Genomic DNA, 16880 nt, shown 5'->3' on the forward strand with positions numbered 1-16880 from the left:
TTTGCTGATGCTTAGCTCTATTGAAGCAGCTTACCTCCTCCTTAATGAGCTAGCTTCTTAAAAATTTAGTTTGAAAAAAATGTAAAACCCACAGAAAATTTATCAGCAATGTGTAATAGAAGGGTGCAATGAATACCCAAATACCCAGCACCTACATTCATCAATTCTTCACCAGTTCTCTGAGACCTGAGAACAAGGACCTTCTCTTACATTACCACAATACACTTATCAAATTCAGGAAATTTAACATCACAATATTATTTTCTATTATGGTTACAGTATTATATAACATGGTTAATTTTTAAATTTCATTAATTTCCCCAAACTATCCTTAAACCACCTGCCCGTCCCCCCAAGATCTCACATTACAGAACTGTGATATCTCTTAAGCCCCCTTTAACCTGGAACAGCCTTTCTCTGTCTGTTAACGCAACTGACATTTCTGAAGACTCCAGGCCAGCTGTTTTATAGACTGTCCCTCAATTTGGCTTTGTCTGGTTGTATCCCCCATTGGATTTCACTTTTGAAAAACATTTCTCATCAATGTTCCCAGCCTTGGGTTCAGTGGGGAAATGTTTGGCAGAGAAGAGGTCTTCCCCATCATTGTTTAAAACATAACTGATGGATGGCCACCTCTCAACACCTTCCTCCCGGGCAGAACATCAATAATATTCATAATAGACCCTGCCCCTACGGAGACCTGGGCCCTTTAGGAAGCAAAAACAACGTAATGCAATTCCTGGCCTGTGATTGCTAATTTCATGGAACAAGGAGTCCTGGGGTCAGGGTTTCCAGTCTGGGCTTCTCTGAGACTTGGACAAGCGATATCATTTCTCATGTCTGTTTCCTCAAACTATAAAAGGAGAATGCAAATACCTAGCACTTAACTCACAGCATTCATGAAAGCAGTGATGGATGATTTATTCTCCAGTCAGTACTGGTCACTGAGTAAGTGCTCATTTAATGGGAGCTTTTACTATCACTCAAGCAAACGACGAAAGTGATGCGGATGAACCTAGAGTCTCGCACAGAGTGAAGTAAGTCAGAAAGAGAAAAGCAAAATAGCGTATGTTAATGCATATATATATGGAGTCTAGAAAAATGGTACAGATGAACCTATTTGCAGGGCAGGAATAGAGGCACAGATGTAAGAACGGACTTGTGGACACAGCGGGGGCAGGAGCGGGGGCGGGGGCTGAGCTGAGAGAGTAGCACTGATATATATACACAGCCATGTGTAAGAGATTCAGCAGCGGGAAGCCGCTGTACAGCACAGGGAGCTCTGCTCTGCGCTGTGATGACTTAGAGGGGTGGGGTGGGGGGTAGGAGGGAGGCTGCAGAGGGAGCGGATATATGTATACATATGGCCGGTTCACTAGGCTGTACAGCAGAGGCTAACACAACATTGTAAAGCAATTATAGTCCAATTTAAAAAAAGAAAAGAAAGGCATGGTATCAAGTTAAGTCTCTCATGTGTTGTTTGAAACCTGGTGGGTGGACCAGAGATTTTTTTTTTCACATCCAGTCCTGTTGTGATCTGTGCTGTGTTCCCAGGTGTAAATGGAGATTCTCCCATGGGGGTCTATCCTATGGCCCAGCTATTTTAGTACAGAGAAGACCCTGACCCCTGACAGTTAGGATCTGAAAGTCCATCTTACCATTACATCCTGAATAGTTAAGAGGATCCTTTCTCTGTCCGTACTGCTTGGAGGGTTGGGGCGTCCTTTTGCGTTCGGAAGGGAGAAATTAAAATCACAGGGCGTGGTGCTGGTGGGAGATTTGGTATCCTAAGGACAAGCAGAAAGAACTGGGCGTGGTAAAAGCAACTTACATCCCTGGAGATGAACGGGGTCCTCTTTCCCCTCTGTTGGTCTCCATGCCTCCCCTCATTCATTCTCACTCTTCAAGTTCATCTGTTGGAACTCACCCCTGCTTTACCAACATCACTTCAAGACACAGCTGCTAAGTGGACCAGGATTCACACTTGGGGCCACCAACAACCAGAGCCATTGGGTTCAGATGTCTGAGTGATACGGGTATTGTGAGATGGCCCCAGTATGTTGGTACCTAAAAACTGTGGGATTATCAAAGAGCCTGGATGGTATAATCCTATTTATGTGAAAAGAACAATAAAAAAGAAAGAAAAAAAAGGCACTTGCTTAAAGGTTATTTATATGGTAATCTGAAACTGCAGAAGTTCCCAACCTAGAGAACTGCCCTAAAAAAAAAAAAAAGTCCCTCTTTAAGTCTCACTGTTGAAATTAATGGAGGGTGACTGAAGGGATTTACTGAAGAGCCCTGCTGGGGACAGAGTGGGACAGGTGGGTCACTGGGGGATGCTCCACCAGTGGGGGAACCACCACCTAATCTACATAGCACCAACAGGTGGGTGAGATGTCATGGGCCACAGCAGAGTCCATATGTGGCACACGGGGTTGGCATGGGTCTCTAGGTGTCAGCAAGGAACAATGACTCCAAAGCCCTGAATTGTAATTGTGGGCTAATATCTAATTCACACCACTCCAGGATCTACAGGATGCAAAGAAAAACTCAAGAAGGCTTTCTGGAAGTTGCCACAGTGGGCAAACCTTCTTCCCATTACCTGTCATGCTCTCAGGGACTGACAAGATAACTAACTACAGAAAACACCCACTCATTGGGAACAGGCCAGGACCAGAACATTTCAGATCAACTATCTCATGTTGGATATAATTGATATATACTTTCAAGGAATATAATGTATATATGCAATTTTCAGTCTGGATAGTCATGTACCTACCTATTCACAGTAATAGTCTCCAGGGCAGTGGGATTATGAGAGGACTTTTATTTTTCTTTGTATCATTTTGAATTTTTAATACTGATCATGCATTATCAGGGGGAAAAGGATAACTTAATCATAGAAAACAATATGTACTTTCATTCCTGGCCCTTAAATGGAGCCAAAGGCATTTCGATGGAGACTTATTAACTGTTGCAACACATACCCCAAAGAGAGCCAACGTGACCCGGATCGGGCACTTAAGCAGAACTCTATGGAAAGAAAAAGAGGTGCCCTCCTTCCCCTGGAGTTGTTAAGCTGCTCAAAGCCCTACAATGGCTCCTCCTCTGACTCATAGCAGAATCGCTCAATCTTGAGCACAGCTCTCAAAGCCCAGTGTCCTCTGAGCCTTGACTCTGTCTCTGGCCTCACCCCCTCCTCCTCACCCCCTTGTGGGCTCAGCTCCGGCCACACCAGCCTCTGTGCTGTCTTCCCTCCTTGGGGCCTCTGTGCCTGCTGCCCGCTGTGTGCGGAGGCTCTGCTCCACCTGCTCACTGGCTGTCTTCCTTGAGGCCCCTGGTCACACAGCACCTCATCAAGGGCAAGCCCCCTCCTCCCACGTAACATGGCAACCTCTGCCCACTTCCTCCAGCTCCTCACTCTGCCCTACTGTTAAAAAGTGTTAGTTGCTAAGCTATGTCTGACTCTTTGTGACCCCCATGGACTAGCCCGCCAGGCTCCTCTGTCCTTGGAATTTTCCAGGCAAGAATATTGGAGTGGGCTGCCATTCCCTTCTCCAGGGGATCTTCCCAACCCAGTGATTGAACCCAGGTCTCCTGCATTGCAGGCAGATTCTTTACTGTCTGAGCCACTAGGGAAGCCCTACTCTGCCCAGTGGCATACTATATATATGTCTGCTTTATCTCCAGGATCTAGATGGCGCCTTGGATGTGGTGGGGACCATGTTACATGCAACACGCTCTTGTCTAAGGGGACAGCTACCCCCCAGCTCCACGCATGGCTGTCATTAAAGAATGTGATTCCCAAATCTTTTGATTTTTCAAGAAAAGCCCTCAGTGCAGATTGACATGGAATCTCCTGATTCTTAAATGTCAGCTAGTAATTCACATCTTTCTAAAAAGCACAGTCAACGGGGGAGGGGGGTGGAGGCCAACAGAACATGCTTGCACATGCCCCATCTGTGAACTCAGAGCACCAAGAAATTGAAGTTCACTAAGGATCTGATGGAAGGCGAAAAGGCTGGTGTGTTTCAACAGTGAAGGTCAGATGAAACGTACACACGCGGACAGCAATTCCTTTTGCTCCACTTCAGGCTGCGCTTGCAAACAGTGTGAGGGGGACTGAGTATATTTAGCCAGGTGTTTTTTTTTGTTTTTTTTTCTCTCCCTTTCTCTGTTCAGATCGCATCTCTTAAGGCTTCTGCCTTTGCTGAAAACTGGCGTGGCCATTTTACTCTTTCACTTAGGAGGAAAATAACTCCAAGGGGAAATTGACTGTGAAGCCTCACGGAGTGCCCCCTCAAGATGGGGAGAAAAGGGGAAGGAGGAAATACAATCAAGCACTCACGGTGGAAAAAATTAAGTGCGGGCAAGTGGGGCGATGCTGCTCCAGAGCAGGCGCACCCAGGAATGCTAATGGAGCTTAATAGCTTGTGAGGGACAGGCTGCCTGGCGTTGCAGGGAGCTTGGGAGCTTGCAAAGGAAGGAATATATGTTCATTTAACGGGGTAGCGGTGGCGGTGGAGGGTACCAAATGGCCAAAGGAGGAGAGAGGATTAACATGCTTGAAGGCCACGCAGGCATTCTGAGACGGGGCGGGGCTGGGCCTGTGACAGACTCAGCTTGGCTTCAAACCAGCCTCCCCAGTGAAGGGGAGCTGAAGGCTGTTAGCAGACTCCTCCTGAGCAGGGAACCTTTTGGTGATTCAAAAGCATGTGTGTGTGTGTGTGTGTGTGTGTGTGTGTGTGTTGTGTGTGTTGTGTGGGAGGTGGGTGTTGAAGGCAACAAAGTCCACAGTTTTGCCCGCTGCAAAAATCCCATTTCTATGGACTGTTTACGGAGACAAGGTCATTGGGTCCTTCCATAGAAAAGAACATTTTTTTTTTTTATCCAGGAAGAACAAAAATTTCTGAAGAATTATCGTTCAGATTTTCTGCAGCTGGAATGTGAAACAAAGTGATCCCTTGCTCCTTAATTGTCCTTCCTTGACGAGCAAAGAAGGGAAGACCAACATGCAACGGTGATGAGAGGAATGTTTCCAGGGTGACATTCCTGTCTCCTTTGTGAGTCATTTTCATTCTAGAGAAGCAGGTTTCAGGTACAGAAGCGGTAGGCAGAAGGAAGAGTCTGTCCTGGGGAGGCTGTGGAATCTGCAGCTTGGGTCCACGGCTGAACAATCTCATTCTCAGCAAATGGGGCAGGACTGGCTCAGCAGCTTGACTTTGCCTCCTCTCTAACATTCAGCTTGTACATGACCGTGGTGATAATCTACACACTCATCCTAATTACAAAATCAGTGCCCTTGACATAAAACCCCATCCTCCATCCCCACCCCCACCCTGCTCTCTGTGCACACTGGCCGGTTGGCCCCTCTGCTCCTCCGACCTCATCACCTCCTGACTCTCCTTTGCTCACATCATGCCTGCATTGTGCACCTTGAACAAACCCAGCCTCAGGTCCCCTGTGCCTGCTGTTCCCCTGGCCTGGAATGCTTTTCCCCAGCCGGCTCTGTCTTATCCATCAAGTTGCAGCTGAAATGTCACACCTGAGAGAAGCATTCCTTCCCTTTCTATCATCTAATGTTCCCTCTTGCCCACACTGTCCCATCTCCCCTTTCTGGTCCCCCCTCCCCGAACACATTATTTATTTCTTGATTTTCTTCTTTTTTCAAATTTTGTATTTCACTTTTAATTTTTACTTTGCATGTCTTGAAAGGTTTCTGAGTTTTTGATTTTATTCTTTACTGTCTGTCTCTCCCTCTGGAACATAAGTTGCTTAAGAATAGGAGCCTTGTCAGTTTTGTTCTTTTCTGTGTCTCTGATGCCCAGGATTGAGATTCATGCTCAAAAGTGGGTACACAACAAATGCATGGTGAAAGGGAGACTGGGATTTACTGTCACAATTCCAAGGATTTCAGAAATGAAATGACAATTGGAGGAATGGAAGGGAAACACCACAGGGGTCAACCTTGTCAGCTGCTGCATGGCCAGGGACTCTGAGCTACAGCTACACATGGGCTTCTGGGTGTTTCCATGTGTGTGGTTCTGCTGGCCTGGGCAGTGGGGGTGGCAGAGGGTTGGATATTCACAATATTTAACAGCAGGTGCACGCATACAGGGTTTCCCAGGTGGCTCTAGGAATAAAGAAACTGCCTGCCAATGCAGGAGATGCAAGAGACATGGGTTTGATCCCTAGGTCAGGAAGATCCCCTGGAGAAAGGTATAGAAATTCAGTCCAGTATTCATGCCTGGAGAATCCCATGGACAGAGAAGCCTGACGGGCTACAGTGCATAGAATTACAAAGAGTTGGACATGACTGAAGTGACTTAGCATGCACGCATACAGGTGCAGACAGGTTATCAGCTCGGCTTACCTCCCCTCCCCTCCAGCTTTTAGGAACCAGGTAAATGCCACTCCCTCCAGGAAGCCTTCCCAGATCCTCTCCCTCCTGGTCCCCGTATGCCCTGCCCCTCTTCTCAGCTCCCTCTTTCGGTAGAGGGATTATATGTCGGTGCCTCTTTTAGGTCAGACATCAGCCTTGCTGATCTCTGGATGTGGGCTCCCAGCAGAGCGTCTAGCACGAGGTTTGTATGCTCATTAAAGTGCAGAAAATAAGTGCAAGAGGGAAGGAAGGCAGGCTCTTGTGAAGGAAGGAAGGAAATAAGGAACTGTTAGCACCCCTGAGAGCTGCTCTAGCCCCGAACTGAAGCCAGTCCTACCTGTGGACGGTCCCCAGAAGCATCCTTCACCTTGACAGTCACACCCCCACATGGCTCAGAGTCTTCAGAATAGTCCGGAGGAGGCTGGATGTGGAGCCGCGGGCCAGCTTCCGTTCTGATCTGCACAGATTTCTAAGCACAAAAAGCCAGACCGTTTCAGATATGGTGAAACAAACTCCTTGATTCCTCGGAGGGGCGAGCGTGGTAGGGACTCAGTTGTGGTAGGTGGTCAGGGTCAAGGTGCACCTTACTGGGGGTCACCCTGGACAGGCCGCTGGATAGGTTGAACCACTCCTATTCAAGTCTTCACTGGTTCTTACGCCCAAAGTGTGTGCAGTAGAATTTTTTAGTAATTTTTTGCTTGGACATATCAGTAGAATTTTAGTAGGTGTTCAACTTCCCCAAATGGGCTTTGTGATCTAAATAAGTTTGGGAAAGCCCGAGTCTGGGACCAGGACTTCCCAGGGCCTTTAATAGGCCCCCTCCTCCACACACACTGGGGACAATCCTAAAAATACTGAGTTGGCCAAAAAGTTTATTTGGGTCTTTCCATCACATCTTACAGAAAAACTTGAATGAACTGTTTGGCCAATCCAGTAAAATACAGATGAAACAGATGGCAAACTTTTCAGGCCGTGGAAGCTGTGTGGTGGGACCCCATCCTCCCAGCATCCCTTGAGTCACTCTTTGGGAAACCCACCCCTTGAACGTCCCCTGAACATCCATTTCCCCTCCCTTTCTTGTATTGCATTTCCAGGTGGGCACGTGATGCTCCCAGCATTCCCTGTGAATGGGGTGGGGGAACAGGTGAGCGCGTTCTGGCCTGAGTGCTGTGGGGGCGAGGGGGAATGTGTGTATCTTCGAGGTTGTGCCCACCCTTGCCCTGACCCCCTTTTCTGCCAGCTGGAGTGAGGAGGTGATGGCTAGCTGCTGAGCATGGTGGGGAGGGGACCGCCTGTGGAGGAGGCTAAAGCGACGAAAGAGGCTGTGCCTGGCCTCCTCTGCCACCTCTCGGAGCAAGGTGACGGCCCACCACTAACCTTTGCTGGAGACACCAACTTTCACATTGTTGAAGCCAGAGTTACTTGGGTCCCCTTGCTTTCGCAGCCAGACTTGTACCCCAAATGGTACACCTGGCATGTGAAGGTCTCTACGACCCGGCCCCAACCTCTTTCTCCTACGCTGATTCCCATACATACACTCACACACCTGACACCTGGGCCAAGCATAACTGTTACCTGGCCCCTGAGTATCAGGAGCTTTGTCTGCCTAGCAATCCATCCAGTGTATAGTAGGGCTGCACTACTCGCCCTACATGGCACCAAGGGGGCCGGACCTCCCCCTCAAGGGTACATTTCACCCACCGTGAACCCAGGAGCAAGCTGCCCGGCTAGGCAAGGAAAGAAAGTGTCACTGGATCAGCGCTCTGACTCCCAACGTTGGCTGTGCTGGACTTGTTGGACAAGACTGGGGCCAGCAGAGGGCAAGGGGTGAGTCAGGTGCCCAGAGAGCAAAATCTAAGGGGATGCCTCCTATTGGTGAGGCTGTGCATGTGCACAAATCCGAGAGCCAGGGCCTCTTTAAATGTCACTCTGAGATTCTGATGGGCTTATGGGTTTCCCTGGTGGCTCAGTAGTAAAGAATCACCTGCCAATGCAGGATACCCGGGTTCGATCCCTGGGTTGGAAAGATCCTCTGGAGAAGGGAATTGGCAACCCACTCCAGTATTCTTGCTTGGGAAATCCCATAGACAGAGGAGCCTGGTGGACTACAGTCCATGGGGCCGCAAAAGAGTCAGACACAACTGAGCGACTAAACCACCAAGCCACCACCTGAGAGTCAGGAGAGGTCCACCAAGCCCCGTGTACTGGATCTACTTCCCAGCCGAGGGACAGTCAACAGTGATTCAGAGCTTGCATTTCCCGATGCCCTAGCTTTAGAAAACTCCACTCCCCGGGATAAGATGCAGCTTCCCCTCAAGCATAGTAAATCGTGTCATTATCTTGATAATGAAGATCGTGAGCCTTGTTGCCCTGCAGGACTCGCGGTGGTCAGGACGGAAGTCCTTTCTGAGCCGCATCTACACTGCCCATGCCCACCAACCCGCCACCATCACACTGGACACCAAGTCACTTAATGAAGAGCAGATACCACTCCAACAGCTTCAGGGGCCTGTGTTCCTTTAGTTCTCATAGCTACTCCAGGGGGAAACCGAGGCACAAGGCTGTAAGCCATGAGGTCAGTGTCTCACAGCTAGGAGGCCCCAGAGCCTGTATCTGAATCCCAGAAGCATGGCTCCAGGGGCCTTACTGGAAACCAGGGACGGGCCAATTTCCTGTAAGGAGTAAATATTTAAAGGCTTTGCCAGCCCTGTGGTCTCTGCTACAGTATTCCACTGTTTCATTGTAGCTCAAAGCAGCCTTGCCTAAATAAATGCGTGCATCCATGCTAAGTCACTTCAGTCGCGTCTGTCTCTTTGCGACTCCATGGACTGTAGCCTGCCAGGCTTCCCTGTCCATGAGATTCTCCAGGCAAGGATATTAAAGTGGGTTGTCGTGCCCTCCTCCAGGGGATCTTCTGGACCCAGGGATTGAACCTGAGTCTCTTATGTCTCTTGCATTGGCAGGTGAGTTCTTTACCACTAGCACCACAAGATAAATAATAACACGTAATAATGGGCATGACTGTGTCCCCTGGACTCTTGATTTACAGAAACAGGCTGTGGTTGAATTCGGCCCCAAGGCTGTAGTTTGCTGCCTGACCCCAGTTCTGAACCTCCACGCTGTATTGCCCCCAACAGGCACGTGAAGAAGAAATGTGTCCAGGCTGGGTTAGAGTAGCCTTTGGGGAGATCAGAGAGGGATTCAAGACTTTCCTGAGACTATTAAACACTAAAGACACAGGAGCTGGGCCATAGATCATTCTAGGAAAAGGCATTGGAGAGAGAGTGTAAGAGGCAGAAAAGGCAGGTAGGGAGCTCCCCAACGGAGAATAGGCAGGAGGCAGAAACGCAGAACGAAGGGGCCCTGGGACACGTTTTCTTTCACAGGCCACCTGTCCTGTGGTGACGCTCCCCAGACTCCAAGTGCGCCTGGCTGTTTCCAGAATGGCAACTTCCACCCATCTTCTGTTTGACCATCAACCTTGTTGCCCTGGGCTCTGGCTCCCCGTGGGGTATCACTGCCTCCCAGGCTTTATCAACGCGCTTTCAGAGCATTTGCTGGCACCAGCAGTGGGGTCCGTGGAGAGTGGGTGCCACGGAATCCATAGAACTGGGGCTTCCAGGCCAGGAAGCTCCTGGGGGCTTCCCTGCCCCAGGTCAGGGTGAAGCTGTGAAGGCTTTGAAGTCCATGGCTGGGATGGGTTTTCCACCATGTGCCCCTCCCTCTTTCCCAGGAATCATTCAATAATGTTCAAATGCTGGGAAGAAACAGTACGAGAGAGGAGGAGGGAGGGAGGACCACTGGGCACAGGTACCCTGCCTGGGGTGCAGCCTGGCCCCTCCGTGCGTTTCTATTCCTTTATCTGGAAACGGAGGCCTGGGACAAGAGCCTTGCTACTCCACGTGTGATCCAGGGCCCAGCAGCATTGGCTTCTCCAGGGAATTGATGAGAAATACAAAGTTTCAAGCCCCATCTCAGATGCAGGAATCAGAACCTGCGTTTTAACAAGACCCCAGGTGGTTTAAACACACATTCAGTGGAAGAAGTGTAAGATCAGAAAGTCTCTGAGGCTTGGCGGTGGGCACTGTTGCTTCTGTCTGTCCAGTATGCAGTCCCCTGTACTCTGGTAAAAGTACCCTGGTTTCCTTTTGGGAAATCCTCCCCCTCCCCACTCCTAATCCAAGCATTCGTGTGGAACTGCATCCAGGGGTGGAGGGAGTGCATGACCCTGGCCTGGCCAGTCTGAGCATTAGATCCCACTGGCCCTTATGTTTGAGTGATAGATTTAGGGGAGCCGAAAATATGCAACAGCAGGTGACAGAATGTGAGTTGGGGGCTGCTTGCTGGTGGCCGTTGTGGTTCTGCCAGGACAACATGGAAAAGAGCAGAGTTGGGTGATGGTGAACGAGCCCTGATACAGTGTCTGAGCACCTGGATCCAGCCATGTCTGAAGTGGGAATTTCCCACAGGCAAGTGAGAGAGCTGGGCTCAGTGCAGCTCTTCTGGCTTGACCTTAATTATAAATGTAAGAAAGCACCCCAGTTCACGGAGAAGAGTCCGTGGGTATGTCTCTGTCCCACAGTTTTCCCTCCTCCCTCCAAGGAGCTTAGCACAACTACTTGCCTCACCAAGGTATAACAGGTTTGCAATAGGGCATTAAGGAACTTAATCAGCAAGTCCTTACCAAGTGCTAACTGCATAACAAGGTTCTGGAAGCATGAGGATGGGGAAAAAAAAATGCAAACCAATGCCCTGGCCTCAAGGAACCCACTCAGCACATATAACGGAAAAATGTGTTTATGAAGCAACATGTGACAAAATTAATGTGGTCCAGAAAGAGCTTCTAAATGCTGAGTGGGTGCTGGAGAGAGAAATAAATAGTCCTTCCATCTGGCCGGCTCTCCCGCCCCGGCCCCAGGAGGTGCCTCTGCCCCCATGGAGAGGAGGTGGTGAGCAGCCCCACCCACATGAGGACGCCCACCTGCTGCCGCCGAGGAGCCAGCCCCTGGGTGCGCCAGCCCGCTCCCTGCCTCCCACCTTCATGTCCTTGCAAAGATGATGCCCGGGGTTCTGGCTGGCTCCCCGCTTTACCCAGAGTGGGCGTTTCTGAGCAGCTGCTCTCTCCTGCCTACTTGCAAGCATCCAGATCTGGTAGTCCCTTGCACTATCAACCATATACTGGAACAGGGTTCAGAAGCCCTAAACACCCTGAAGTGAAAGTGAAAGTGTTAGTCACTGAGTCGGGTCTGACTCTTTGCGATCCCATGGACTGTAGCCCGCCAGGTTCCTCTGTCCATGAACTTCTCCAGGCAAAAATACTGGAGTGGGGAGCCGTTCCCTTCTCCAAGAGATCTGCCTGACCCAGGGGTGGAAGCCAGTTCTCCTGCATTGCAGGTGGATTCTTTACTGTCTGAGCCACCAGGGAAGCCCCTAAACATGCCTAAACGCCCACAAACAAGTTTGCCAGCCCAAGGGCAGCTTGTTTTGTACTCAGCCACACTCAGCCCAATGTCATGCCCAGAGTTTTTGTGTATCACCACCCTTCTAGTACAGTATTCTAAGAGGTGTGCATTTACGCTTATCATCACTTAAGAAAAAAAAAGAGAGAGCAAAGCTGAGAGGTGACTGACCTGGATGGTTGCACAGGTTGTGCATTATGTAAATGGCTCCCTCTAGGGGCCTGAGAGCTCCGAAGATACCGACAGAGAGCTTTGGGTTGGGGTGGGGAATAAATTGATCTTATTTGATACGGTTTTCCTGGATCTGTCTGATCTCTTACAACAGTGCTCGTGCTCTGACAGTCTGTGTTGAGCAAGGTCACTGTAAAGCTGATGCTTTATGGGTTGTTTCATTTATTGTTCTCACTGCAGGGGTTTTCAAAACTCAGGGGGAAAAGAAAACACAAAGGGAAGGGTCCCCCACGCTTCACATTTTCACTTGTGAGTTTTCCTAGAGGTGCTTAAGCTGCCTGACCCCCAACAGGAAACCGGATATGGCAGCAGAGTGAGAACAAAACCTGTGCTTTAATAATTGCAATGAACTTGCTTTTCAGGCCTTTAAGGAAAGCCCACCCCACAGTAAATTGCTGGAAGGCCAATCCCTTCACCACCAATTTAATGCTAAGAGTCGATGACGTTCATCAAATCTGACAGCATTTTGGTAAACGACGGCTCTGTTGATTAGGCCGCTGTCCACCCAAGTATTACAAGGCTGAGGAAGCCATATATCTTAATCCACTGATAGCAGCAGAAAGATCTAAGGCCGAAAAGTGGTGGGGGAAGAAAGGACAGCACCAACTAGAGCCATTTATCACCACCAGCCGATCCACTGCGCGGGCGGCCGCTCAGAAGCCCAGCCCAGCACAGCCATCTGGGTCCCTGGTCCCTCCAGCACTGGAGAGTTGGGAAGGCGTTTACAGGTGGAGTGGTCAGCCTCTTGGCCAGCGTATGGATGGCTCTCTCGCCTTCTGGCCTAGGGATCCTGGAGTCTGTGCGCCTGCAGCCCCTTCCATCAGGGCAGCTCCACCCAAAAGTGCTTCCTAGTTGCTGGGCAAGACCCTAAGGAGGGAACTCTTTTCTACAGAAAGTGGCATTGGGTTTGGTCAGTGGAAGGGTTATGTGTGCCTCAACAGAGTTTAAGGGGCTGCTCAGAGAAACCAGGGCTTCCCAGGTGGCTCAGTGGTAAAGAATCCACCTGCAGAGCAGGAAACGTGGGTCTGATTCCTGGATCGGGAAGATTCCCCCAGAGGAGGAAATGGCAACCCACTCCAGTATTCTTGCCTGGGAAATCCCATAGACAGAGGAGCCTGGCAGGCTATTGTCCATGGGGCCGCAAAGAGTCGGACACGACTGAAGCGACTTAGCACGCACGCACACAGAGAAACTGGCAAGGTGACAAGTCGGAGGGTGCAGGGATGTGATGGGGAAGAAGTGGTGCTGGCTGGGAGGCAGCCTGTACCTGTGGGGTCCGCTGTGCACTGTGACCACTGTGTCCCCTGCTGACCCAGCCTGGGCCAGTGTGACTATAACGAGGGACTGTGTGGCCCCACCTGTCCGTCCTGCTGGGCACAGCGTACAAGAGAAACCTTGGGACTGGGACAAGGCTGTGGTCCTGCTCCTGACGGGGTAGCTTTTGAGAACTGGTCACCAGGGGCCACCGGAAATTGTGCAGCTCTGATCACCACTGATGATGGTACCCATCCAAAAGGGTGAAAAGAGAGAGACTGCCTTCCTCTGTATCCTCCACACCCCAAAATCTGTCCCCGTGTACTTCCCACCGTGGAGAAACTCTCTACTTAACCCCACTTCTTGGGGCCAAAGGAAGCCAATGCATTCCCTCCCGCCCCTGACAATCATAGAGCAGTTGGCAAATTGGGTCTGTTTACTGTCCTGCCTACAGCCTCCTCAACAAGAAGGTGGGGACCGAGTCCCTGTGTGGGGGACATCTCTAGGGCAGACAGGCTTTGAATCATCTGACCTGGCTCCCACCTTCAGTCCCGGCCGACTGAGGCCTCAGTGGGTGTCTCATCAGGCTGAAGCAAGCCAGCCCGTGACCTGAGGAACAAAAATGAAATTAGAGGGCTTCCCTGGTGGCTCAGGGGTAAAGAATTTGCCTGGCAATGCAGGAGACATGGGATCGATCCTTGGTCCAAGATGATCTCACATGCTGTTGAGCAACTCAGCGCCTGCACCACAGCTACTGAGCCTGAGCTCTAGGACCCGAGGGGCCGCAACTGCTGACCCGTGTGCCCTAGAGCCCAGGCTCCACAACAAGAGAAGCCACTACGATGAGAAGCCTGTGCACCACAACTAGAGAGTAACCCCCCTCTCACTGTGACTAGAGAAAAGCCTACACAGCAGCAAAAACAACACAGGCAAAAATAAAATTAAATAAATTAAATTATTTTTTAAAATTAAAAAAAAAAAAAGAATGGAAAGATTCAGATAGTCTCTCTCTTGGAAAATTTCAACAAATGAATATGGAGGGAAGGAAAAACTGTGACCCAGAGAAGGCTGCAGTGAGAAGACGGAGCTGCGGGGAGGGAACCGCTGCGAGAGTGGGGGCTGGGGAAGGTTGGGGGAGAGAAAAGGCCTGTTAGGCTTATAGGGAGCCCTGCTTCAAATGCCCTTCCCCACCCCCAAGCCTGGCCCTTTAGGGCAACCTCCAGGGATGCTTCCCAAACAGGAGCCCAACACATAATTCTCCTGCTGAAAACCCTCCAGGAGAGTCCTCGCATTTAAAATGAAATCCAAACTCCTTCCTGGGGTCTTCTGACCTACTCTCATAGGTCCTCTGACCTATGACCTATGAGAGTAACTGACCCGACACTCACTCACTCCACCACCGTGAGCACCAGGAGAGTGGGCCTGGCCTGCCTCACTCATGCTCTGACTCCAGAACCCAAAAGTATATCCAGTAAATGGTCCCTAAATGAATGAAGGACTGAATGAGTGTAAGAACATGCTGGAGGGAAAAGCTGCCCTCGGCATCTCCCCCTTGGCTGATGACGACAGTCAGTGCCCTTCACTGCCAGCTTACTCGTGCTGGGCACCACTGGGAGAGCTCAGTCATTCAGGCCTCATTAACTACCCGATGGGGAGGGTGCCATCACCAACCCTGCTTATAGAGGAGACGACAGGCACAGAGAGGCTGAGCCACTTCTTCGGGACCGTTCAGCTAGTAGGTGGTGCAGCTGAGGCTTGGAACCCAGGCTGCCGTCCCTGAGTCTGTGCTCTTAACCCTCTGGACTTGCTCACCTGCCGCCAGATGCTCTTACCTGAAGAGGTGGACCGCTGATGGCTGCCTTATGGGCAGGCAACCCAGCCTGGGGGCTAGACCTTTCCATTTTCCCGGGGAATTAGGAATCAAGCTTTTTTAAAAAATACATAAAAATTTTTGAATTAAAGTGTTACCAAGTGACTAAGTCTCTTATAAATTGTGTGAGACCCAAAACCATTATCTGGGGGGCAAGTTGAGCCCACAGGCTTCAAGTAGTTAATTTTCAGAGTCTACCAGATTGGCCTTCCAGATGCAGGAGCACAGCTGTGGCATCTTCCTCCCAGGATGAGCTGTGCCCATGTCTTCACAGTCGGATCTTCCAGGGCAGGAACTGAGCCTGATTGGGGCATTTTGGGCACACTTGGAGACTACCCAGCCCATGGTAATACATGTTCATTAACTTAATGGATGAATTCCTTCATGAGTGGCTCCCAGTCCAATCGCCACTTCTGAAGACTCCTGTATTTGTCTCCATCTCTGAGGGGTGGTCCCCAAAGGACTGTGTGTGGGTGGAGCAGAGTTGATGGGATGGTGCCCCAGCACCCATTTCACCCTCTTTTGGGGGTGCCTCTTGGCTCACTAGAGGCTGGAAAGCCACACACTGCATTTCCCAGCCTCCCTCTTAGCCAGGGTCTGGATGTGACATGGGTGCAGCTGATCCGATGGCCTCGTGGAAGGCAGGCACAGCAGAGGTGAAGTGGAGACGAAGGGCACACACGCCAGCTGCTTCTGTGCCAAGCACACGGTAGAGGCCAGGAGTGTTTTCATTCACATGCCACCCCGGCTGGGTGAGCTGTGGGCGAGGTCTTTCTTCCAAGTGTCTCACTAGCAGACACAGGGTCTCTCAGAGGCCAACGGCTGAGGCACTGGCTTCCTGATTCCTCCATCACAGTTCAGGTAACACATTCTTTTACTTATTTACTTCTTTGTTTTTGGCTGTGCTGGGTCTTTGTTGCTTCACACAGGCTTTCTCTAGTTGTGGCGAGCGGAGGCTACTCTCTTAGATGTGGTGTGTGTGGGCTTCTCGTGGCGGTGGCTCCTCTTGTTACAGAGCAGGGGCTCCAGGGCACGTGGGCTTCAGCAGTCGTGGTTCCCGGCTCTTAGAGCACAGGCTCAACGGCTGTGGCACCCGGGCATAGTTGTTCCGTAGCATGTGAGATCTTCCGGGACCAGGAATAGAACCCGTGTCCCCTGCACTGGCGGGCGGATCCTTGTACCGCTAGGGAGGTCCCAGGTGACACATTCTTGAGGCTGATCCCCCATCTTCCCTCCTGTGTCCTAGGTAACAGCTTTCCTGGCTGGCCCGTTTGAGAATACTGGGTATACCGCTCCTGGAGGCCTAGCTCAAGCTCATCTTCTTACCAGCCCAAGGATTTTGTAAGCGCTCCCCCCATTCCCAGCCTTCCATTCATTTATGATTCAAATAGCCTGGGGGTCTCCCCTGTTAGGCACTGACTGACCCCTGACGGATTGGGTACAGAAGGACAATTACAGCCTTCGTGGCATCAGGAAGCCAGGGAATTAGCCATGATTAGGCCCTGTGAAGTGTGGGACCACAGGGAGAGACCAGGGAGGGATGCTAATTAATCTTAGGCCAAGTCTTTAAATTGCACAGACTCCGGGGCCAGCCATTAAGTCACCGTCTAAGACGCAAATAACGGCTCCTGATAATAGAAGGCACTCAAGACAGCTTGGAGAACTGTCTGAAGTGAGAAGTGGA

General features: G+C 50.5%; 1 protein-coding gene across 1 annotated transcript in view; it reads right to left on the reverse strand.

Annotated features, from left to right (window-relative positions):
- The window catches only part of KATNIP (katanin interacting protein), a 236339-nt gene that overhangs the window by 143459 nt on the left and 76000 nt on the right, over positions 1-16880 (reverse strand). The window contains exon 6 of the mRNA XM_006070561.4: positions 6720-6851. Coding sequence (XP_006070623.4) covers positions 6720-6851 — 132 coding nt within the window. The remainder of the gene's footprint in view (positions 1-6719; positions 6852-16880) is intronic.

The sequence above is a fragment of the Bubalus bubalis genome, chromosome 24 (genome assembly GCF_019923935.1).
Source record: "Bubalus bubalis isolate 160015118507 breed Murrah chromosome 24, NDDB_SH_1, whole genome shotgun sequence".
Lineage (NCBI taxonomy): Eukaryota > Metazoa > Chordata > Mammalia > Artiodactyla > Bovidae > Bubalus > Bubalus bubalis.